This window comes from Pleurodeles waltl, chromosome 5 (assembly GCF_031143425.1).
Source record: "Pleurodeles waltl isolate 20211129_DDA chromosome 5, aPleWal1.hap1.20221129, whole genome shotgun sequence".
NCBI lineage: Eukaryota > Metazoa > Chordata > Amphibia > Caudata > Salamandridae > Pleurodeles > Pleurodeles waltl.
The window spans coordinates 745,733,377-745,759,954 of record NC_090444.1 but is presented as its reverse complement, the minus strand read 5'-3'; the positions used below and the strand labels follow the sequence as shown (position 1 = coordinate 745,759,954).

Sequence of the window (26,578 nt, the reverse complement as noted above, 5' to 3'; positions counted from 1 at the left end):
CAGAGTCCCTCAGGGATCCTCCCTGAGCCAAACACTCCTCAACATCTACATGGCCACACTTGCAGCCATCATCAGAGGTCAGGAAATGAACATCGTGTCATACGTCGATGACACACAACTCATCATATCCCTCACTGAAGACCCGGACAAAGCTCAAAGGGACTTCCACACAGGACTGGAAGCCATCGCCACCTGTGTGAGAGAGAGCTGACTCAAGCTCAACTCAGACAAGACAGAGCTCATCATCTTTGGAAACTCCACTTCAGCCTGGGACAACTCCTGGTGGCCCACATCGCTCAGCGCCCCACCTTCTCCGACTGACCACGGCCACAATCTAGATATCATCCTTGACTCTTCCCTATCAGTGACCTGACTGGTAAACGCAGTCACCTCTTCCCGCTGGCACACCGTCCGCCAACTCCACAAAATCTTCAAATGGATCCCGGTCAATTGCTACGAGACAGTCACCCACGCCTTAGTTACAAGCAAGCTTGACTATGGCAATGCACTCTACGCCGGCCCCACAATAAAAAACAACAGGAAACTGCAATCCATCCAAAACGCCACTGCCAGACTCGTCCTGAACCTCCCCCGCTAGGAAAACATCTCCCAACTCCCAAGGACCCTCCATTGGCTCTCAGTGGAGAAGCGAATCATCTTCAGACTACTCACCCACACCTACAAGGCCATTCACAACATTAGAGCAGCCTACCTGAACCATCGCTTCTCCTTCCATAATCCTGCCAGTCCGTTCCGCTCAGCCCAGCAGGCACTAGCCACCATCTCACGCAAATGGAAAACCACCACCGGAGGAAGCTTTTTCACCTACTTCGCAGCTAAGAGCTGGAACAACCTGCCCATGAACCTCAGACAAAGCCCATCACTCACCATCTTCAGGAAGAACCTCAAGACTTGGTTCTTTAGATGAGGCCCAGACCCTCCCCCAGTGCCTTGAAACCCTCAAGGGTGAGTAGTTGAGCATTACAAAAACTGATTGATTGATTGATTGAAGGGTCAGTTGGCTGACCTCCTTTTTGAGCCAAAGGGATACAACAAGCTTCCAGTGACCTTTCCTAGTTCCCAGCTGACCAAACCATCTAGAACTATCTTGGTGTTCACTGCTGTCCTTTGTGGGAGTCCTGATCCCCAAGCGTTGTTCTCAAAGTCTGGGACCCATGGATGGAGTCAAAGTGCCCTTCTTCCTACTTAACTAAAGTTTTCATTGATCCAACACAGCACAATGCAGACCCTACAGAAGTGAGCTGCCCTGCTTCTCATTGAAGGCTTCACAGGATCTGACACAAACTGACACTGATCCCTGCAGCTCCCAAATGAAAACCTCAGGGATCAAGCATAGCACAACGCTGAGACGTACTGTGCAGCTCCTCACTGAAGGCTTCATCAGATGCGATGTAACACCCCGCAGAGCAGCGCAGCCGTGATGGAAAACCTCATTGAGTCCAACACAGAACGGCGCAGGGCAACACGGAGACCCTCTGAGTTGCGCCACACTGTCCTCGCATCAATGTCATAAGGTAAAACCTCTAGTGGGACAAACATGGTCCTCTATCCATCCTGCGCTCTATCAATCCTGGCCTGAACTTGTGACTCTGTCCCAGTTGGGCGCAACTAGATTTCCACAGTTGGAGCTACCTTGAAAATTAAAGTTTAAAAATTAATAACTCAAGTTTTACCAATTAGATTGATGTTGTTTTAAGGCCATTTTATTTACTAAAATATTCCCTATTTTTCTAAATTCTTTTGGATTGTGTGCTGCATGAATACTTTACACATTGCCTCTAAGTTAAGCCTAACATGTTTTGTGCCAAGCTACCAAACCTTTAATTAAGCACAGGTTAATTTAATGACTTTGGTGGTTCACCCTGACAAGGATTGTGATTATTCTTTAAAGTGGGTTTGCACCCCCCTCAACAAATAATCCAATCTCCTATGCCAATGAAGATATATTTTTTACAAGAATTGAGCCTGGATAACCAGATGAAGTAGGCCAGCTAGAGCCAACAAAATATAAAAAGTAAGATTGATGCAACGATTCATTATCAAGTTATATTGTTGATTTGATGCTTAGAGTCAACATTGTGTTCAACTAATTATTTGCGGTACCAGAATTCTGGAATAATGTCACAGAAAATGAGACCTATTTGTATATTTATATTGAGACCCCAGTACTCTAGAGTATCTTTTATTTTATGTGAATTACTCAGAACCCTGTCTATATAATGGCATGTCAGCTAGTGGTGAGGACCAGTGAAAGCAAAACTTCAAATGTATTTGAACTCTAATGCTGTCTACCGTACCTTTCACTTTTAGCCCCTGTAGTTCATGCTATTAGATGTATTGATGTAGGCAGGGTAAACCTGAAATGTGATTTAACTAAATCGTGCTTGCATTAAATGCCATTTATGATAATGTAGAATAAACTGACAGGCTGCACTTCAATTTGAAGTTTAATATTTTCATAGTTGTAGCTACAGCTAGTGGAATACAATACATGTGGTCTGTGTAATCCTTTAGATAAAATCAGTGGTAAGTGTAGTTTTACCTTTACAGGATTTCCAAAGATAATCTGTAATGTATGATGCACTAGATAATGACCCAGTCACTACCTTGAAAACTTCAAAGGGAAATATAGTTCAAGTAATTTGGATCTATGGGATCTCCTCAGAAGAAGGCAAAAAGGATTTCTATGGAAATTATAGAATGGAGAAAAGTCATTGTCAGGGAATACCAGTTGGTGCTAATATGATCTGTTTAATGTTCATCCTAACACTAGAAATTCTTTGACTACATCCTCAGTACTAGAAATTTCAAGTGATTACGTTAAATGAAAAAGTGGTTCTGATTATCCTGCAAAATGGTTTTGAGATTGCTTGTGACTTTTTGAAGCATGTAAGGCATCTCCTTGATATCGTCTCTTTGGCTGTCTTTTAGCTTTGTATTGTAAATACAAAATTTCCTAGCTGAGGTGAACAAAGGTTTTCAGTTCTACAAAGGACATGAAGGCAGTGTTTATGCCTACTTTCTTCACTTTAAATAGCAAAGAATATGTGACTCCTCAAATATCCTCCTGCCAGAATAATCCTTACCTGCATGTCCTCAATAGTATTGAAAGCTTTCCTTCATGTTTGCTAGGACATTTTATATCCTGCATCTGATTGAAACAACTAGCCGCAGATTCCTTACCTTAGAATTACCTCACCCCACAGGTGCCAGACTGGGTCCGGAAACATTCTTCAGCAGTACCTCTGTGTGTCGGTAGAGGGTGTCATGTGATCCCGTATCGATGTCATCCTCTGGATATGATGTCGACGGAGTCCATATTATCCCTTCCCTGACACGCTGACATCAGTTTCTTCTTTTCCCTGCAGCAATGCAGATCTGGACAATGGGTTTCCTCTGGCCATTTTTTTGGCCTTCCATTTATGATGGTTTTCTTAATTGGAACAGTGTTTATGCCTTCTGGCTTTAAGCCTTGTGGGTCCTGTGCTCGACAAATGTTGGTCAGGGATCCCCACTCTGCATGTATGTGGTGCTTGGGCACCCACCACGATACCGACGACTGCAATGCCTGTCAACAGTTGAGGCCTAAGGTGTTGCGGGAGAGGTGGTGCGGATGTTACAGTCTTCACAGGACTCTCGTAGGCATTATAGACCTTCTTCTTCTACAGCTGATCCTAGCGCCCGTTCCAGGAGTCACTCGCATACAGCTCCTTCGACGTCTCCAGACCCTATGACGTCTTAAGGTAAGCACTGTCCATAGTCAAAGTTGTGTCCTCTTCTGACTTCGCCGCCTCCATGCAGCTCCTCCTGTTCCTCTGAGGCCAAGTCTAGTAAGGAGTTGACCCTGTGTCTCCCACTTTATCCAGGCACTGGGGTGACTCCGGCCCAGATGCAGGACTATTACTCATCCGTGCATACTGTTTTTGGGCCTTCCCCTCCCTCTGAAGTGCCTTCGGGCCTTAAGGAGGTGGTGGGTGCCCTGACGGGGTCATCATCGGTGGCTTTGTCCTTGGTGCCCATTGGGCCTCTCAAGTCTGGAGTCAGATCGGCGCTGATGCTCAGCCTTCCATGGCTTCCGTCTTCTGTGCCTGTCTGGCTTCAGAATCTAGTTCTGCTTTTGCAGACACGTGAAATCCTGTGTCGGAAGTCTTACATTTACAACTTTCTAGTGTGCCATTATCCACGGACCACTTGCTTGATGTCTTACATCCTGACCAGTCTTCTGTGGAGCCAGTCCTTCCTTTTTGTGAGGCTCTTTATGATATCCTCTTGGGAGTTTGGACCCAACCAGTTTCTGGTCACCCTGTGGAGCGCTCTATCTCTCATAGAACACAGGTCAGCCCAGGAGGATCCATCATGCCTCTGGCATCACCCAAATACTCAAAGTTTTTTGGTGCAAACTGCTTTGGCTGCACACAGTTTTGCGCAGGTTTCTCTGATCCCTCCTGGATGTTCCTGGTAGGCAGATTTTCGCTTCATCTAGTTCTGAGTTGCGTTCCACTAATACTTCCTGTGTTTTACGACACTCAGTAGAGTGCATTTTGCCGACACCACAGATTCTGTTGGAAGAATTGTCTGCTTCTTCTGTAACGCTGCGATGAAGGGCATGGTTACATTCTTCCAACTTCTCAGAAGCTGTGCAAGCATCTTTACTTGTTATGCCTTTTGATGGCACTTCCCTTTTTAGTGGGCAAGCTGACTCAGCTTTACGCTGTTTTAGAGTTGCTTATGGTGGTACTCAGCCTTAAGTCCTCTTCATGGTACAGAGTCGTCTTCGAGCATGGTTCCCTGTTCAGGAACACTTGTATTATTTCCCCTGTTGCAATTCTTTCTATCGCTCTTGCGATAGTGTGCTTCTTGTCATTATTTGACACCCGGTGTGATGTTCCTGCTCTTCACAGGCGCTTTTCTGGTGTTGTTTTCTATTTCCCACTATCGTGGACAGGTTTTGTTATTTTTCTGACACAGTCTGGGTCTAATCCCACTAAAATGGGGGGTTTCGGTTGTACTCTGCTGATAGGTGGGTCGCCTAAAGATATTGCTCTCTTTTTGTTTTTTTTCCTCATGTTGGAGTCACTTTCAGTCCCTGCTCTTCGGAGCAATTGGTGTAGGCTTTTGGACATTCGTTAGAATGATCTGTTCTCTACTGGGAACTTGCTCGGTGATCATTATGGGAGTAGTATAATTCCTTGTGTCAATAAATATTCTTCTGCTGTTTTTCACAAGTGTCCTTTCCCATTGGAGCAGTGGGGGGTGGTTTTCTTTTTTTTTCTTTTTTCAACACATTTTATTGGTTTTTGATAAGAAATAAAGAATACAAAACGCTTCCCCTCAAAGAGGCAGTGGGAGGTGGTTTTCTACCTCTTTTCTACCTCTTTTGCATTGGAGGTGTTGGTGTCACTTCGATTCCAAATGCCCCTCTTCTGGCTATTATATACTAAAAGTAGAGAGCATAATCTGTCGCCATTATGGGGCACTACTTTCTAACCCTTGATTTGTTTTCACTTGTTTCCTGGAGACATTTGAGATATATATATATATATATATATATATATATATATATATATATATATATATATATATACATTTCTGCCTTTCGGGTACAGAGCTATTGCTCAATGGAAACATCTAGTGCCTCATGGGTACACAATAGTCTGGATATGTGTGGTCTACTACCAAAGGAACAACACTTAGCTATTCTTTCCATACTGTTAATGTGCCTATTTCTTCTTTCTCCACGGATAAGGACATTCACCCTGGCCTTGCACACTTTCTGTAGGTCCGGTGCTCGAACCCCATTCTGGGGGGTTGAAGTTTGATATACCTTACATTTCAGAATTTTCATTATTGGGTCCACCTATTGGATCACTTTCTTGTCAGCTGGTTGTCCCTCAGGGATTCTGCCACTTTTCCTTCAGTCCTTTCTTCAGCAACTTTTTTCTGTCTGCTGAATTGTCATTGCTGTTGCCTTACCCTTTCTGTGATTGGCATATACTAACGTGGCATTTGTCTGCCTTGTGTTAATCTTTTTCATGTACTGCAAGATTTCTGTTGGTTTCTATCAGCAGGTGGTTTTTCCACCCTCTTTTTACTTTTAGTCCTCTAGTATTGATTTTTCTGTGTGGTTGTCTTGTCTTTATTCAGGGGTGTACTCTCTCTCCCCCTTCTTTTATTTTACTCCTGTGTTGTTGCTGTTGCGCAACACTTTTCTTTATATGTTTCTCTATATATTATTATATATATAGGAATGTATACCTATGTATCATTTCTGCTTCATAGGTGTATGTTTCTCTTTTTATATTATCATCTGTGCTAATCTAACCCTCTGCATATCTATAAACAACATATGCATGGACACATCCATGTTGTCACATCCATACCTGTATGCATGGGTGTCTCAACATGTATCTTCTATACCTCTTCACTTACCCATTACATGTGATGCATATGGCAAACCTTATGTGTCTTCTGTCGACTGGCTTTATATGTCTCAATTATCGACTGGCTCTGTGTCTCACACTTCTGTTACACCTCTCCTCAGTTCTGCCCCCATCCCTTGGGTGTTCGTGGAAATGTACATTCTGTCTTTTGAGATACTCTCCCTACCGGCGTTGGTTTCCTGATTCTTGCACGTTTTGCTAATGCATCCTGGTGGGAGCAGCATCTACCTCTCTTGTGATACGCTTTTCCATTGCCAGTTTCCGTAGTGGCTCTGCGTTGTTGCGCAGATTATTCTCACAGACGAAACTGACATCAGCGCCTCGGGGGAGGGATTATATGGACTCTGTCTACATCATGTCCAGAGGATGACATCGATACTGAGTCACACAACACCCTCTACCGACGCGCAGAGGTACTGCTAAAGAATTTTTCCGGATCAAGTCTGGTGCCTGTGGCCGAATTCTAAGGTGAAGAATGTGTGGCTAGTCTATATCTGTACCAGATAAGGCATTACCGAGGGTAAGTAACTTGTTTGTTAGGACCAGGGGCTAGGATTATGATAGTTTAAAGCTTGATCACAATTAGCGGAGCCACTCCCGCCACCAACTTCTTAATTACCTTCAGGCTGGACTCCAGAGAAAAAGTTTGAGGCCATAGCACCTCCTAATGAATGAGCCCCACATTTTTATGCACCTATTCCACCCTCTTGCATGACCAACCTCACCTTAACTATTATAGGTGATGTCATGATCACGAATGGCTTTGTGATTGCATTTAGCAATTGTGATACTCCAGGGGGTCTGCACTACACCGTCATAGCCTTGTAGGCATTAAAACACTTTGCCCAACAACACATAGGAGTACAGTCAAACTCCGGTTAGTATGCCACGTCGGTGTTGCCTTTGGTATGTTTAGATATGGAAAAAATAACCCCATGCAGAGTGAACATCCTTCCCACCAAGTCCAGACACTTGATGTCTAATACCCTCTTACATGATATTAAGAAAAGAAGCATAGCTATCTTCCCTGCTACCTCCTGTTGAGAGAGAAACTCTTTTTGTTGACTAGAGAAGAACATATTAAAATCAAGTTCACAGACCCTAATATTTGGGTGCTAGGGGAACTGCCATTGTAATGCTGCTTAGTAGATGACACACCAAAGTATGTTCTTCAACTGAGAACTTATCTACCGCGGAGAACCATTCAGAAATGGCCGATTTAAATGCATATTGGGCCAGACTTAGAAACATTCTGAACAACAATTTCCTAATTGTGATTATGTCTGAATCGCATTAGGAAATTGCTATTCTCAATTTCTAGTCGGTCACAAAAAGACCTACCTCATGAATATTAATGAGGTAGGTCACAATTTGCAACACATTAGGAATGACAGCCATCACATGAATGGTGGCCTGCTGGGTCAGCAGACCACCTTGTTTGTGATTGTTTTTTAATAAATCAATCTTAAAGGCAGCTCATTTTCTTTAAATGAAAGCAGGATGTATTAAACAAAAAAAAGTGAAATGTTTAAGTTTCATTTTTTAAGTGCAGGCAGTGGTCCATAGGACCACTGCCTGGTCTTAAAAATATATATTTTTTCACATTCACAAAGGGGAAGGAGTCCCACGGGGACTGTTTCTCATTTGCTAATGGGTTATCACCACTTTTGAGTAGGTCGAAAATTATGAAATTTTTGCGACTGGAATTTGTTTGCAAAACATTAATACATACAACAACGAATCAGTATTTGGAAGCGACGCCCTAAACATGCCCCTTTCTAAATACTGAATCGCAAATGCATCTTAATTGAGGAAAGCTATTCAAGTAAAAGAATAATACGTGAAGGAAAGTTTTCCTTTGGAAAAGAAGATGGCAGGTGAGTATGATGTGTTGAGATACGCTTTTCCAGAATTCGTTGATAGAAACAATATGCCCTAGTTTTTGGTCTGCATCACTCAGTAATGGATTTAAAGTTACTCCTCTACTGTAGAATGAATCCTGTCACTGTTCAGTAATATTTGTCTCTTTCTCATTGCATTCATTCTCACATTGTGGAACAGTATTGCACTCTGCAACATTCATCATCTCACCACATATTAGGCTCAAAATCATATCCTTGTAGTACTCTCCATTTCACCTGTTGTAGCTTCCATTGTCTCAATCATGAAATGTAAGAAGTCAGTTGGAAGTTTGCAAGATGCACCCAACCATCCACTGAGAAGACAATCAAGTCAGCACAGTAGTTCGCCATTAGAGACCCCTTGCTATCTCTGTGGAACCAAATGAAGTGGCAGTTATTCGACCATACTGCGTAATTTAACATCCGTCTCTGAATCCTTTGTTACCTACTCTTTTCTCTTGCCACTCACTACATTTCGACTCCCATATTTGCTTTTGTCACGGTTTTAGGTCATACTTGCTCCTACGTAAATGTAGTATTCCTCGATGTAAGGGCTTTTACCACAGTTAACTTGCTAAAAATAGGCCTAAACAGTCTCCTCAAAGCATTTGGAATCTGCTCAGAAGCAAAAAGAGAATTTGACTTATTTTCCCAAGACAGTTTTGATAGTTTGTCTTCACATTGTAAAACACAAAATACAATGCACTGTTAATCTCTCCCTCTTCACCTCCTCAAGAGACCCACAAGTTTATGTGTAAAGGATGTCTTCTATTACTTAGGTACTGTATTCTGGAACCTGTATACAACATTACTGAACTGAATTATAAAGCATTCTAAAGATACACACAGATGTCCACAGTTGACTTGAAACTTTGCTGGCACAACAAGAAGAAGTAGAAATGTAATTGATGGTATTGTCCCTAAACATGAACGGGTGGCATCAGGCTAGTAGACAATGTACCAGCAATTCTGCAATAAGTAAGACCTCTAGCTGGACCTCATTTCACTTATGTTGTATTCTTTGAACTGATTGAGGAAAGCTTTCACATTTTATATTTTTGCAAAAGTGTGTGGTGTGCCATGTTTTACAGTTTTTGAAATTGTGAAACATTTGTATTAATAATTGTAAGAGAAAGATATTGTAACAATGTGACAGAAGGATATAATCATTATCTGCAGCACTTATGGATAGAGTATGTCAACTAGAGTTTCTGTAAATACACAAACAGCTGTTATTACTAGTACTGGGCCTTTAGTCTGTGTCGCTTCTTCCTACATACTGGAAACCTACATTTTTAGCTAGAAAAGGAAAACTTGTACCACTGGAAGGAGGTAAGCATTGGACTCCTGACTAGAGATTCCCATACCTAAGTTACTGTCTGCACCGCATACCACTGAGGTCGACCATACTGCTCTGCATCCCAGAAGGCCAACTATGCAACTAGAGCCCACCATTATAAACGTTATCACATGTTACTTCTCGCTTTTCACTCAATATTTGCACCCCAGCCTCCTCACTACTGTCACCTAACCCCACCATCCTTTCTTGTCAAATCCATGAAGTCCTAACTCCATTCCACAAGCTCCTGATTCGCCGCTCCGAAATCCCTTCCCCTTTCTGCCTACTCTGCAGTGCTAAGTTCACATTCCAGAAGCTGATTGTCACTCCCTCACTCCACACTCCAAAGTCCAGGTCTGGGGTGGGACTTCATCCCTCAGTGTACATTGACCCAGGAGGATGGGCAGAGTGGTGGCAACGCGCTTTGAAGCACCTCAGGACTCCCACATTGCGGGACCCATTACTCCCTCATTTGTTTGGTGATCAGCGCTGGGGTGGGACTTCATCCCTCAGTGTATAGTGATGCCCGGAAGAGGGGCAGAGTGGTGGCAACACACTTTGAAGTGCCTCAGGGCTTCTGCATCACTGGATGCAGTACCTGCCCGCATGTGTTTGGTGACTGGTGCTGGAGTGGGACTTCATCCCCCAGTGTGCACTGAGCGCAGGAAGAGGGGCAGAGTGGTGGCAATGCACTTTTAAGTGCCTCAGGACTCCGGCATCTCGTGAGGTGCCTGAGTGCATGACTCGGCCAAGACCTGGCCTGGCTGGGCCCATCATCGCCAGGAAGAGACTGGGCTGGGCCACCCCCCTTAGTGTCAGCCTGTCTGAAGGTAGGACTACTGAATTGGCCAAGTGGGCCTCAACACCTGTCATAGAGCTCCGGGTTTCCTAAATCTGATTTATTAGGAGAGCATGGGTAAAAGAAAATCCAGGTGTCCAGTGGGGTGAAGGGTCCCACATCCATTCTCAATCCCTCCATCACCAATTACCTGACTTCAGTAATAGTAGTTATTGGCTCTGAAAATTGGTCTCAAAGAGGAAAGAATTGATGCAGTCATGTGGCTTTTTACTTCTTTGTCAGCCACCACTCCAGTAGTGAGTGGCACCAGTAGTTCCAAGAGTGCAGGAAATGATGTGCCAGACACTGTAAGAGTTGCTATTCCAACAAGAACCTATCAAGTCTTATGGGGGATCCCTCAATACCTCACCTCAAATGAGGCAGTGGGAGAAGTTGCAGAGCCTTCGTCTAGGTCGAACTCACTGCCTCTTAAGAAATGTGGAAGGAGCAAACAGGTGGCCTCAAAAAGGAAGATGATGGCCAATCCAGCTGCGAGTGTGAGGCACAGCTGTACCACCTCTGTTGTTTTGCATTGAGAAAAAAGTCTGAACCCTACCCTTGTATAAATTCGATCATGACAGAGCACTGTGATGGTTTGCTTAGTAGGCTGAAACTAATCTTAAAGAACCTAAGAGAGGACCGACTTAGAAACAATTTGAGCAAGGGTACAGAGTACTTTGGTACTCTTCGGTCCATGTCAGACCCCTTTAGGGGATCTGGTGAGGGCTAACCAACTCACTTCAAATCCACATTTTTTATCCTAGGTCCAACTCCCTTCCTTGTCACCCTGCTGTGTCTCTAGCTACTAATTCAGTTAGTATCAATCGCTCTGCATTCCCTATAGCACCATTACCTTCTAGGCCGGTATCCCCATCTTATCATGGGCAGTTCCCGTTGTAGGGAAGTGGTTCTCTGGCACATGCAGCTTCACATCAGCCGCATCTACATATCCCCTCTGAGTCTACCCCTTTTGTCATCATTCTTGACTGAGTTCCTCTTTTAAATCCAGTAAATACGGAATCTTAGGTGGATTTTAAACATAAAGTTATGCACTGGATTAGAGCTAACTCAGGCTCGGCAAGTGATCTCTCAGCTGAGATCCTAACAGTCATAAGAGTGCCAGGGATAAAGTCTTCGCCAGGGGATTGTTTATTGTATAGTTGGAAATTTTAGAAACCCATGGTTGATGGGGAAGCTACTTGCCACTTTGCAACACCTGTTCGATTCCTATGACCGTATTAGAGCTTTCCCCCTGGGCTTTTTCTATGAACCTCCACAGCCTTTGGGTAGGGAGGAGGAAGGTTCTCGTAAGGGTAAGTTTATAGCTCTAGGCCCACAGATTCCTTTATGTAACAGACTCCACATCCCTCCCCCCCCGCCTTTAGCAACTTGCGAGAAATTGATTGACTCAGGAATTTGCCTGCTTTGTGCCCCCTATTTCCCATTAACCTAGACTGTGACTTCTATAAATATAGTTAGGAGTCCAGCTCCAAAAGTTATTGTAGGCTCACACTCAAGCCCAAGTCCTCTGCTAAGTTCGAACTATGCTGATAAAACCTCTAACATATTATCTTGAAACATTGCTGGCATTCATTCTAAACTAGTGAATGAATAGTGACTGGGATATATCAAGATATTTAATCTGTCTTGAAGACACTTGGGCTGTGGGCTACTTTCACATAGATGGGTTCCTTTCCTTTTGAAACCCTGCATTACCATCGGCTTGAGGGCAGGCGAGGGAAGGTTGGATTATCTTAATTTCTGTTAAGATTTTCTGCCTAAAAGACAAGCATGTGGGATCTTCTCCTTGGTTCTCACTATTATTGTTGACATGGCTGGACACAAAAGATCTATTAGTTGTAAATTTGGATCATAACATATTTGATCATTGCTGTTCTAATACTGTGGCATGCTAGATGACATAAATTTCAACTGTGTTGCATACTCTGGACAAGGAATTTTAATTGTACTATTTGTGAATTTAGTGTCGTTATTAGAACACAGATGGCCAGTTAATGGCACATTTCAGGATCTCTAACTATGGGGATGCAGTGAACAATATTATATACTCTCGAAATCTAGTGTTTGTGAACGACTGTGCCCAGGTTATCCAAAGGACTTTTCCAACTTTTATTGGAGATAACAGATCAAGCACTATTGCTTTTATTTTAATCTTGCATGAATTTTACTTTTTGATTCTTGGTTTTAAAATTTCTCCAAATTGATCCAGCAATCATAATTCTACAGTAGTATCTCTTAAAGTGGCCAAAGTGTTACAAGAGCATAAGCTGGAAATTGCTCTTTCCGACTCTTTCACTTCCAGTTCCAGCAAAGGCCTTAGAATTAAATGGAAGCATGTTAACCCGAAAAGGTTTGTGAAAGACAAGATTTCTGAAAACTTTATTGTAGTGCACACGTTTCTGTTACCTGATAGTGCCTCTTCCTCCATAATAGAAAGTTTTGGCATAGTCTGTTGGGCAACTGCCCTAGTATTAACTGTGAAACACACCTCATCCACACCTCTTTACCATTGATGGTTCAGTGCTTTCTGCTCGAAACCACACCGTTTTCTGAAGGTTGCCCTAAATACCACACCCAAGAATAGGGAAACTATTGTAGTGCATAAAATATATAAAGATACTTTGAAGGCCAGGAAGATGGAACTTAGAACTGAGGCATGGTCTGACTTATTAGCAGCTGCGAACTTGAGGACAGCCAGGAAAATTCTGGGAGGTCATTAAGAGACTTTTATTTGAAATAAGGCTTCCCCCTAATTTAGAATGTCTGATCCTGGTGGGATCCTAGGTAGCACATTGTATGTAAATATGTAATCCCTCTGGCCTGCTGTGCACCCAACAGGGTAACAGGATAACCCCCATCCAAGATATGCATATGTCCCTCCAACTCAGTACTCCATTACGGCAAAAGACGTTGCTGTAGCCATCAAGCACTGGCAGTGTAGGAAGGCACCAGGGCCTAATTGCGTTGTAGACCTATTTACAGATAACATTGACCTCTGGGTTCCCATTATAGTCCCAATCTTCAAAAAGGACGACAAGAATAACCCTGCCTCTTATTCTATAGCACTACCAGACTCTTCTTGGGAAGGGTTCTTCTAGCAAGATGGGAGAGTTTGGCCAGTTCTAACAATATCTTTTCTGAGGTTCAATATGGCTTTAGACAAGGATTTTGAATGGTTGAACAGTGTCTCAATCTTTCCTAGATCATCAGTAAGTACAGCAAGGCCATGAAGGGCTTGTTACATCTCGCTTTCATGGACTTGACAAGTGCTTTCAATACTGTTAAATGCTCCAAATTGTGGGCTATCTTAGGAAACCTTGGGGGGGGATAGAAGAACCCCTCATCACCCTCGTCTGTCACCTGCAGTGTGACACCTCAGATACACTTCAGTACAGGGGGGGATCAACACTATCTATTCAGTGTAATCAAGGAGTTAGCCATGGCTGTATTTTAGATCTGTTTTTTGTTTCTCATAAACATTAATGTTCTGGAAGGTGACTTGATACAGAAGCAACCAGACATCTCAAGTGCGGGCACTCATTTCACCCGACACTCTATTATACAGATTATGCTGCCCTCGTAGCTAGGACAGTAACCATCCTACAAAAGTGCTTGGCAGTTTTGCCAAATTTGTCATCTTTAGATTTGAAGGTCAATCATAAAAAGTCCTTTGTTATAGTCTGTATGTCAAAGAGAACCAAATCCAAAACTTTTTTCTGTAGAGGGTTCCTCTGTTGCTAGGGCAGAGAGTTTTATCTATTTGGGGATGACCTGGATCCACATATGAACTGGAAATCTTTGTAAGTGCTGAGGGTGCAACAAATAAATAGATCGGTTGAAGCAATCTTCTTTGCTTCTAAATTAAGTTGTAAAGCAGTGAGGGAGATGATAACCCTGTACAAAGCAAAGTGTCATTTAATTGCCACCTGTGGATCGGGAGTGTGGGGGTACTGTGATTGCACCATATTCCAAAGAGTAGAAAACAGCTTTTTGTGAAGATTTCTTATACAGCCACAGGGCAAACCCACTTTTATCTGTCATTAGGAAGTGGGCCTTAATTATGTGAAGGACGCCCTCAGGCTCGCCACGTTGCTACTGTGGTTAATAATCCGGCAAACCCCTGAGGTAGGGCTCTCTAAATATATTCTTTTGGACTGGTTAGCTCTGGTCAATTCAGCCTCTATTCCTTGGTGGATTTACCTGAAGAGCTCTTTTAGTAGGCTGGGAGTTCCAGGTCTTAAATAACCACTAGCGAATTCCCCCATTCTGCTAGAGCTCAGATAAAATCAACCTTTTATGATGAGGCGCTACTTAGGTGCACATACAAGACACCTTTCTTCTCTGGTAGATTCTGATGCTTTATCGCCTAGTCATGAGCTAGAAATTTACCTTACACATATAGAAAATGGCCATTTTAGGTTTTATCTGACCAGGTTACATATGGGGTTGCTGCACTTACTTTTAGCATTCCCACAGCAAGGTACATGGTTTGAGAATTTGCCTCCCTGCTCATGTAATAATCTCTCAAGGCTAAACACACTGCACTTTATTTTTTCTGTGCATTTTATAAATCCATGAGAACTCGTTTTTAGTGCCTACCTTGATCTCATTACATCCTAATTCCTAAAAGATCGGTTTTAACATTTTACAGTGCCTTGATTCACCTGGGGTGTTCCATGCTGTGATCAGTTTTATTAGAGGGTCTTTGAGTATCAGGAAAAAACAAGGATGATCACTCTTGACAAAAGTGTTTTATAATTGTTTATAGGCAATTCATTTATTCTATTGTATTTTTATTTTTTGTAGTTTGAATACATTGTACAGTCCTTATACTGAGTTTCCCTTTGTCATAAAATGTGCTCTTTTTTGATTAAATGAAGTGCATGTGTGAGTTGTATTTATGCTGAACTTTTATGGCTATTTTGCTGAATAAAGTTTATGACTGACTGGCCACAACTACCCACATAGAGTCCAAAATTATAAACTTTATTGCATGCTACTCCTCCCTTTTAACTCAATAGTTGGTCTCTAGCTCACACACTACTTTCAGCTAAATCCACCATCCTTTCTTATCAAATCCATGAAGCCCTAACTCCCATCTACTTATCTTGATTCTGCACTCCAAACTCCCTTCCCGCCTACTCTGCAATGATTCACACTCCAGAAGCTGATTTTCACTCCATATTCCAAAGTCCATAAAATAGCATCACAACTACATCTGTGATCACTACTGTTTTACAGTTGGAGTTTAATTATTATTTTTACTGTTTTCTCTTTCCTGGTTAGAGCCAGGAGATGTGGTACAACTTGCCATGTTCCTGTCTCGTATTGTTTTTCTTTCTGAAGATGGCTTTTTTTACTTTCACCCTGTCTTGTTTTTGGGTGCTTCTCAGAACATTATGCTGCCCCAGCTAGTGTGGTCTTGGCTGCTGCTCACCATTTTTTGTTTCTTTTGGAAGTGTTGTAGTCAAGGTATAGAGCCAGGATCATGGATGTGGAAAGTCATGTTGCCAAAGTGTCGCTGTGGGGCTCATTGTGTGCTTTTGGTTCCTTCATGTCCGTTTTACAATGAATTTTGGAGATTTTAATTTCCAATGTCATAAATGCATCTCATATGCATCCTGTCTGTTTATCTCCATATCTTGAATCATATATCCTGTGTGTGTATCCGAGTCCACCATGGAGCAAAGCAAGGTGCACATGAGGCCTTTGCATCTCAGAGACATCCAGCCATTCTGTAATATTCTGCATTGTTCCGTGACTCCAGAAACTAATCCCAAAGATGTTTATGCTATGGTTGCACACACAAATTGTGCATTATGAGAACTACACCCAAACATTGGTTCCTTCTCTACTTTGCTGTTGACTTTCAGTAGAGCAACCAGCACAAGCCAATGGAACTTTCATTACATACTGCCACTCCCAATAAGGCCATATTTCAGGATTCCAAAAATGTAGTGGCACACTGATGTGGGGGATTGGCTCTGAATGTGAAGTTAATTAGCTAATCTCACTAGTGACCCCAGCAGATAATATACTTGCAGATTAACCAACCATCACAGAAAGGAGGTTAAGGTTTGAGGAAAGTGTAAAGACTCCTAAGAAAATAATACATTTTACTATTTGCACAGAATCTAAGGAGCTGCAGCAGATCGAATCAGCAGAAGTAATTCGCTAACCAGTTCCAGTGGGTGCTGTTTTTCGATTACCTACATAGAACCCAGGGTTGATGGAATATAACTGGTGTACATGAGGTTTAGTTCATTGCAGTTTACTTGTATTGCACTAGGATTTCTGCTGGCTTTGTGGTGATGATTTCTCCCAGTGGAAGAAATCAAGCCAGAGAGACCAACTTACATGATCTATTGAGAATAATTGCCATCTATAAGGAAGGTAACGTCTGACTCCAGAAGAAGCTGTAGTCTTAACAGACAACTTAAGGCTTGTGTGACTCGTCATCCTTGTGCTGAAGGGCAACAGAAACTGCTTTACTTGGATGTTAACTCAGTCCTTTTTGTCAAACAAAATTGAATGACTGAAGTAAACCTGTCACCAATCAGGGCTGTTCTGTTGTTCAAATCACACATATGTCAAATTTCTTGATTGGAAATACTATGGTGTGATTCCAAAGTAAGCAACCTGCATAGTTCTCGAAGGAAATGCTCTTGAAATTGCAACAATGTTTGGGGCCACTGGTTGGCACACCCAGTATAGTCCTAAAAATAAAATAAACTAGAAATGCTTTAATGCTTGAAACACTGTCTTAAAATAATGAAGCAGCTCTACAGTGGGCAGTGGCTGAAACCGAAAATGTCCTCATACAAGACGATTTGCTCACAAATTCTGCAATAGCAAGTTATTTTACTGCCGAAAGGTATACATTAATATAAAGCAGAAGCTCAATATATGATAGACGTTTATCATCCGTAAAGGCATTTGGACTACCCAAAGACTCCATAAAGCTAACCTTAAGAATTCTGTGAACTACTGAGACTTAAAACCAAACTAGAGACCCTAGAACAACTTAATGAAAATGCTAAATAATTATTGCGCTCCATTTTTTAAAAACGTCCTTACAGACTTTTCAGAGTGAAACAAAAATTGTTCATGAAAACACTTATAATTTCTTTAAACAAAGGCATACAGTGTCTTAAGGAGAAACAAAATTGTTGGTCATCATTCTAGCAGTCAGATAAAACAGCTTGTGTCAAGTGAAAACAACACTATCCTGCCCTCCATCAGTGGTGGAACTCTCTTGTGTACTTAGATTCATTAAAGCCTTTATTCATAATGCATCTGTTTTTCCTGAATTCCAATTTGGAAACGTGAACGTACATTTTGGAATCTTCCAAACTTACTTAAACTGAAGAACTACATCGTTATGTGGTAGTTTGTCAAACACCAATAAAAAGCATTATTTTTATCTGTCACTTTCAGCCAACAGCATATGCAACTAATAGAAGTTATGCTTGCTTGGTAGTTTGTTGTGCAAGCAAAAATACAAGGTTTTGTGATTTATCACTGGAAGATGCATAACAGAACAGACAGAATCTAAGCCACAATATCATGCTGCTCCTTTCCCTGTACACATCATCCTTTAATACTCTGCCCTTTTGCCCGACTTTCTTCTGCTTTTACATTTACCCCTCATTATTAATTATTTATATTAAACCTTTTTATATATGAAAATCTATCAAATGTATATAGAAAAACCTAAATCTAGACCCACCGATATTTAATACAAGTAATACCTCAACATTGAACGTAAGACATACTGTACAGTGGCTATATAAACACCAGTTTATTACATTGATGTAGGACTGACTTCACAGGCCTTTACCAGTTATCTAAACAAATTATTTGAACTTCTTATATACCCATTATATTGAATGTTGAATTTGTATCTTCAAGCTCACTCGTTGCTATCTTGACATACATTGAGTTTATTCTATTTACTTTCTTTTTTAAAACCTTGCAAATTCGTTTGAGCTGAAGAAAGGACATCAAATAATTTTTACTTCAAAACTCTGTCCAGATCTCATTGATTCACTACAGATACAGAGACTGTGATTTGTTTGCCAGCATTCTCCTTTCATACCCAGATTTCCAGAAATATTTTTTCAGTTGACTGTTATATGTAAGTACACACATTTCCTCGAACCCTAGCAACAAAGTCCCAAATCTCTTTAAACCTCTCAACAGGAGACAGGAAAGGGATGCTGATATAGAAAATTAATATTTCCTGGCTTTTGCGAGGATGTCTTAACACTTACTGTTGTAGGGTGGTGCAGAACATGCGTTGTGGTTCTTTTTTCCTTTTGATCCCTTCATTTGGTTGATGCTTAAATCACAGTACTTTATGAACACTACCTTAGGTTAATTAAATATTTAACAATTTCACTTTTTTGTTTTATATACAGGTTGTGGTGCGTGAACTTCTTGCACAATACACAAGACAATATGAAGAAAGTCCATTATTTGGTCTTCTTAGGAATTGGAAGAGTTCTCTTGGAGATAACTTAAGGACCAGGTAAGAATTGATTGAAATGTAATTATATTTTTATTTTTAGTTCTTCATTTTTCTGGTAATGTTGAGTCTGTAAAGTTTTGTGATATGTTTAATTTGAACTTACACCTCCCTCCTTGTTCATTTTGCTTATTGATATTGGCTGAGAACAAACTATGGATACTGCTTCTGGATGTTATTGTTGGATGTCAGGGTTATCCCTATGAACTTAATGACTTACATTTTAAGTGCACAGTTGCTGATTGTTCTATGAAGGGGTAAATCAGATTACTTGCAGGCCAATGTCATTAACTCATTGATGTGGAGTTCCACCACACTGAAAAAGTGCGAACACATAGCGCCCATTTTAGTCATGTTTTTCTTTCGTGAGTAAAGAGACATTTTGCATATTTGCCACCTTCAACCTGTCATGCCTTTTAGCCAAAATGCACTGTTTATGAATAGTTTTTTAAGCAGTGGTATCAATGGCATGCAGAACCTCATATCCCAAAGTGCAAGTGTAGTTAACCCAAAAATCAAGGCCTGGTTGAAGGTGCCGCACATGACAAGTTGGCACCTATGACTTAAGGGGCCACTCTTAAATTATGATGTTTTTCCATAAAATTCTAATGAAATTGAGTTAATACTCAATTCATCTGTGACATCAAAATTGATACAGCTATGGTCTATGGCTCAGAATTTCACAACATAAAAGAAGCCTATAGAAAATTACTAAAATATGGAATTTAATGATTTTGTTTTTGCTAATGCTTATTGAAACATGCTGTTTTGACAGATACATCTAACTGTAGATTCTTCACCATAGAATATCCACCAAGCACCAGACTGGATCCTCTTAACAGCGGAGCTTCCATGCACCACTAGGTGGCATCATGCCGTTCTGCGCTGGCTCCATTCTGCTGCAGAAGTCACAGAGCAAAGTCACATATAAGTGCCTTTTGTGTGTACTGATATCAGTGCCTTTCTTTCCTCACCTTCCGACACAGATCCAGACCTCGGTTCCTGTTTTTGTGGATTTTCCATTGACTTCTAAATAATCTCACAGTGTACTAGGGAACAATGTGCTCCCTGAATAGGACAGGTTTCAGGTGATTGGACGAAGCAGAAGCAGTCACATACCTACACTAAGTGTGTCTTTGATGTCTGGGTTCAGGACGCGACTCTTAAGACGTCTACCCTCATGGATCTGATGACTATTCAAGACTAGGATGCAAAGTTGTAAATTGGTGAGCTCAAGAAGTCGGAGCAGCCCTTGTATAGGTCCCACTCACGCTCCAAGTTGTGGAGCTGGCCACTGTCCTGGTACTAAGGCCGCTTCCTTGACTGTTAAGCTTTGCGCTTAAAGTCCTGAGGTAAGTTTAAGTCCAAGTGCATGCATAAAAAAAACAAAGTCGGATTCTACCCTATCAGTATGACTCCAAAGGGAAGGTGAGAGGGCATCACGATGTAAGTTACAATCTCTCGAGGTCTCCGACACAGAACCATTTCCAATGTTTGGCCTAATGTGCCCTGTATTTCACCTGCTTATTATCAATCTTGCATCAAATTGAGGCCTTTAAAGAGGCCACGCTTCAAATATGCAGTGCACTTTTGGATCCCTCTAGGTCGCCTTTGTGTCACAAGAAACCGTGGGAGCCTCCAGTCCGGTTACCATCAGCAGGTTCCTCCCTAGTGCCACCCATGTCCTAAGACTCAAATGCAAGTCTGTACTGACTCCATTATGAACTGCCACTCTGGCCTCATGATCCACATGGTTCCTGTCACCTTGATGCCGGTGCTAATGCCACAGAAGCCGGAGGATGACCCGGTGCGGACACTGATGTCAGAATTCAAACTGACTTCGGCTTAAGCCTAACATGTAGCACCACAATATAACAAAAGTGCAACCTGGCTGTACATGGTGCCGCTGCCACATTTTACCTACCAGCTAAGGCTCCATTATCTTTTTGATTCTGATTCTGAACCTGTGCCAGAACAGGGGCCACCTGAAGGTACTGATTTTGGTAATGGTGATGAGGATGGCTTACTTGTCCCCACATTATACTTGCTCATGTCTTATACATTGATTAGCAGAACACCAGTGTGCTTGATACCTTTCTCAAGAGAGAGCTTGACTCCCACATTGGCCACCTTTGAAAGATAGTTCCTCGTCTGCAGTAGTGCTTTTGTGGGAAGGTAAGGCACTAGAACTGTACCTATCCACTATTGAAAACTTAGCAAATGTTCTGCCTGATATTCTGCAGCCTCTGCCAGTAACTTCTGAGCCCTTACTTCCTTTTAATTATGACCTAACACACACTTTGATGGCTACTTGGTCGACTTCTTGTTCCTGCCCATTGTCCCTAATGGATCCACTTAGTTATCCAGCGATTTCTGGAATCCCAGGCTGGGAAATGTGAGACATGCAAAATATCCTTGCAAAGAGACGCCTTCATGCTTCTATAAGTCCTCTGTCACATTCACAAGCAGATGGTAGCAGTTGGTAGATACTTGATGCAAATCAACTAGTTATTGCCTACCCATTGACTCACAGGTCAGGGTCTGGTAGAAGTAGAGGTCTGGAACCCTTTTCCATCCTCTGTGCTTTGCCTGGATAGCATGCTTGTCAAAAAGAACCTCAGAGGATCTGCTCGCAGGTTGCTTGAGAGAAGCTTAGAATCATGCTTTTCTTGTCCACCCCTTCCTGTTCAGCAGAGGGCTGTAGCCTGCCATGGCCTCCTATTCAGCGATATAGGGTCCCTGCCACCAAGGCATACCCTGTGACCTATGCCTATCCTTCAGAGATCAGCTCTCTTAACCCAATAGTTTGTACTACAAACTTCCCTACACACGTACACTGAAGTGTGTGTGTATCAGCCAGTCAGACAACAGGTTTTCTCCACTCATTGGTGAACCCATTACCTCATCAGCACTTGCATCATCTTTCCTTCCTGATGGCGCTACTGAATTAGCTTCCTCCTAGTCCTGCAAATAAATGGCTTGCCATGTGTTCAATAAGCAGTGCGCTTCAACAGCCATGCAACCCCCATAAAAATATTAATACATACCGATAGAAAAATACGTAAGGGCTGTGAGCACACTCTGTTGTGATGTAGTAAAAACAGTTCTTCAGATACAGATTGTTGGAAAGTGTATAAGCTTTTAGTTCATAAATGGATTTCTAGTGGGAAAGGTAGTTACTTTAGATACTATTCCTGTAGTGTTTTCATTGGTGGAGACTCAGCTAACGTGTTTCATTCAGGCTTCATCATCTGATAGAGTTCTGACAGGAGTTTTCCATCCTTTTATTGTGTCCAGTGATTGCACTGAAATGAGCAAATCAGGAGTTAATAATTTGGATCTGCAAATATGTAACAATGAAAAGTCACTCTGATCAACAGTTCTGTAGTCATGTCCAATTGTTGTCTTGTGTGAGTCACCGTTTTGCAGTGCACTCCTATAACAGAATAATAACGGCCTGCAATAAGAGGCATGGTACCTTCTGTAAAACACTCAGCTAGTATGCCTGACTTCTACTTAGCACCGGTAGACGACTGAATGGGAAGCAGCACTTTTCTGGCGAGGAGGGATACTTGAAGGGGATCTTAGATGCAGCATCTTCTGGAAAAAAATCCCCTTGATTGATGATGTCTTTAAGCAAGAAAACCTCCAGATCTTAGCCATAAACGCGAGCTGGCACTGTATATCTCATGTGTCCTATTTGATAAACTATCTGGAGAAGACTTGAACACTGCTCCAGGGACAGTGGGGAAGTAGGAATGGCCTTAGTCATAGCATCTTTCTCAAATCACTTCATCCACAACCTAACCACTACTTTGCTTAAAGGGCAAGTTTGAATCAGTAGTCTTTTTTTTGGTCTGTTGATTGGCTCACATTACAAAAATCCCAGAATCATAGTCATTGTATCTTCCTCTGAACTGACTAAAGTATGACCAGAATACTTTCAAGACAAACTAGCCAAGATTGGCCAAAACACTGCAGAGTCGTTTGTCTAGCATCCTGCGCGCTTACAAAAATCTTGGAGAATCTTTCCCAAAAACTGTACCTTTGTTTCCACAATTGTCACAACCCTGGCACACAGTTAAGTCCCTTGCTAAAAGGTGCCCATGGTATCCAGGGCCCTGTGGCCAAGGAAGGTCTCTAAAGGGCTACAGCATGTATTAAGCCACCCTAGGGGACCCCTCACCAGGCACATGTACACTGCCTAGCAGCTTGTGTGTGCTGATGGGGAGAAGAAGAAGACATAGTCGACATGGCACCCCTCTCAGGGTGCCATGCCCACAAACCACAGCCTGTGGCATAGAGTCACCCCTCTACCAGGCCTTACTGAACTAAGGCAAAGTTCACTATACCACAGGTGAGGGCATAGCTGCATGAGCAATATGCCCCTACATTGTCTAAGTCAATTCTTAGACATTGTAAGTGCAGTGTAGCCATATTCAGTATATGGGCTGGGATTTTGTCATTACGAACTCCACAGCTCCATAATGGCTTCACTGAATACTGGGAAAATTGTTATCAAATGTCTCAGCACAATAAACCAACACAGATGCCAGTGTGGGATTTATTGAAAAATGCACACAGAGGGCATTTTAGAGATGCCCCTTGTATGTTAGCCAAACTGCTAGTATAGGACTGACCGGTCTGTGCCAGCCTGCCACTTTCAGACAAGTTTCTGCCCACATGGAGTGAGTCCCCTGGGGCTCTCTGTGGTCAGAAACAAAGCCTATCCTGGGTGGAGGTGCTTCACACCTCCACCCTACAGGAACTGTCACACCTGGCGGTGAGCCTCAAAGGCTCAAGCCTTGAATTACAGTGCCCCAGGGCACTCCAGCTAGTGTAGCTGCCCGCCGCCAGGACAAAGCCCCACTTTTGGCGGCAAGTCTGGCAGGAAAATTAGGAAAAACAGTGAGGAGTGATTACTCCAGCCAGGACCACCCCTAAGGTGTCCAGAACTGAGGTGACCCTCTCCCTGCAGAATCCTCCATTTTGGTTTGGAGGACAGGGACCAATAAGATTAGGTGTGTGGCTCCCCTCCCCAAAGGGAGTGGGCACAACAAGGTTGCAGCCACCCTCAGGGACAGTAGCCATCGTCTACTGCCCTCTGACCCCTAAAACACCCCTAAATCTAGCATTTAAGGGCCTCCCTGAACCCAGCTCACCAGATTCCTGGTTACCTACAAGAAGAAGGAGGACTGCTTAGCTGAAACCCCCAGCAGAGAAGAAGGAAGGCGACGACTGCTTTGGCCCCAGCCCTACTGGCCTGTCTCCTGCTTCAGAGAACCTGCAAAAGAACAGCGAGGCGTCTATCGGGACCAGTGACCTCTGCCAAGCTCCAGAGGACTGCCCTGCACCCAAAAGGACCAAGAACTCCTGAGGACAGCAGCCCTGTCTAAAAGAACCAGACAACTAAGGACTCCCACCTCACTCAGGATGCGTGAGTCCTGACCACACTGCACCCGACGTCCACGTCCCGTGTCCAGGTGGCCCAACCAGCTAGAGAGGATCCCCAGGCGATTCTGAGCAAGTTCCCACCCTGAGTTGACCTCTCCACCCCTCCATGACAACACCTGCAGAGGGAATCCTGAGGACCCCCCTGACTGCGAAAGCTCCGGACGAAACTATCCAATGCCAAAGGACTCACTGCAGCCCCCAGGCCTTGGAGAAACTGACACCCAGTTCAGCTAGGTTCAGCAGGCAGCCCTCCTCCCTGTCCAGCCGGTAGTGTGCCAGAGACACCCCCCTGGACCTCGCCTGCAGCCTCTGAGTGACCCCCGGGGTTACCCCCTTAGACCAGCATTGGAAGCCTGACGTCCTGTTTGCACCTTGCACCCTGCCGCCCCTGTGCCACTGAGGTTGGTGTTTGGTGCCTACTTGTGGCCCCTCCAGTGCTCCTTTAAACCCCCCTGGTCTGCCCTCTGAGCCGCGGGTACTTATCTGGAGGCAGACCTGATTCCAAGTACCCCTTGTCTCCATAGGAGCCCATGTTAAATTTGCTCATCTTAGACCTCTGCACCCGGTCGGCCCCGTGTTGCTGGTGGAGGGTGTTTGGGGTTAACTTGAACCCCCAACCGGTGGACTTCCTAAAACCCCGAGACTGAAACGGTAACTGTTCTACTTACTTGCAAAATGATCCAACATTTCATCCCCCCAGGAACTGTTTCTGAAAATTGCAGTGTCCATTTTTGAAACAGATTATTGATAATAATTGAAAAACTTTATAACTTATCGATTTCAAACAAAGTACTGTTCATACATGTGTGAAATACGAATCTATTGAAGTATTTACCGGCAACTTGAATCTTGTGGTTCTAAAAATAAATTAAGAAAATATATTTTTGCTATATAAAAACCATTGGTCTGGAATGAAGTCATTGAGTGTGTGCTTCTTCCATTGTCAGTGTGTGTACAGCAAATGCTTTGCACTATGCTCTGATAAGACTAACTGCTCAACGACACTACCAGAAAGGAGAGCATTAGTATTATCTACTTTGGCCTCTGTTAAGACTCTTGGGAACCCCTGGACTCTGTGCACACTATGGGGGTCGTTATGAACAAGGCGGTAAACATGTTCATGCTGGCTGTCTTTTCATACACCGCCAGCCCCCCTGGTACCCTGCTGGCCGAATAAAGAACATTCTGCTGGGCCGGCGGGCGGAAACATCGTTTCCACCTGCCAGCCCAGCAGAATGCAGGGCCGGGACATTGCCGACGGCTCCACATGGAGCCGCTGTCAATGCCACTGTGCGGCGGGTTCAGTAGCACCTGTTGCGCAGATCACTGCCTGTAAATCGGGCAGAGACCTGCGAGGAGGGGCACTGCACGGGGGCCCCGGAGCACCCCTTCTGCCAGCCTTTCCTTTGCGGGGAAACCAACCAGGAAAAGGCTGGGGGAACAGGGTACATTATCTGGCTGCCCTGTCGGATAATGTAATCTGCCATCGTCAGGCTGCTTGTCGGCGGTAGCCTCCCTGTGTTAATAATATGGCGGTTCAGACTGCCATGTCAGTGGCGATCTTTTCCGCAGCCGCCGGCATGACGGTCTGAACCGGCAAGTTCATAATGAGGGCCTGTATCTCATTTTTATATAGTATATACAGAATCAGCTTCCTACATAGTGGATTACTAGATGCCAGTAGTAACTGTGTTTTCAGCCAGATTATGGCACTTGGACAATACTAGTTGATATATAAAATAAATGTTTGTATGCTAGAGTCCAGGGGCAACATACAGGTATTGGAACTTCAACACTGTAAATCTCTAAGTCCTGCTGGAAAAACTAGACAGTTAGGAACTATCCAAGGCAAGGCTTGGTTATCACATTCTGGAGGCAAGAATTGAAGTGAAGGATGATTTTTTTTTACTTGGACTCATACAACTTGGACATGGAGCTCCTTGAGGATTGTTACTATTTTACCTCATTTAATGGTAAATTGGATTATAAAAAGTCCTTTTGTGCAAGATTGCCAGCAAAGTCTACCCAAAGCCTGTA

At 43.0% G+C, this 26,578-nt stretch overlaps 1 protein-coding gene across 1 annotated transcript in view; it reads left to right on the top strand.

Moving 5' to 3' along the window:
• The window catches only part of ACOXL (acyl-CoA oxidase like), a 981,865-nt gene that overhangs the window by 557,047 nt on the left and 398,240 nt on the right, over nt 1–26,578 (top strand). Inside the window, exon 14 of the mRNA XM_069234707.1 lies at nt 18,981–19,090. Coding sequence (XP_069090808.1) covers nt 18,981–19,090 — 110 coding nt within the window. The remainder of the gene's footprint in view (nt 1–18,980; nt 19,091–26,578) is intronic.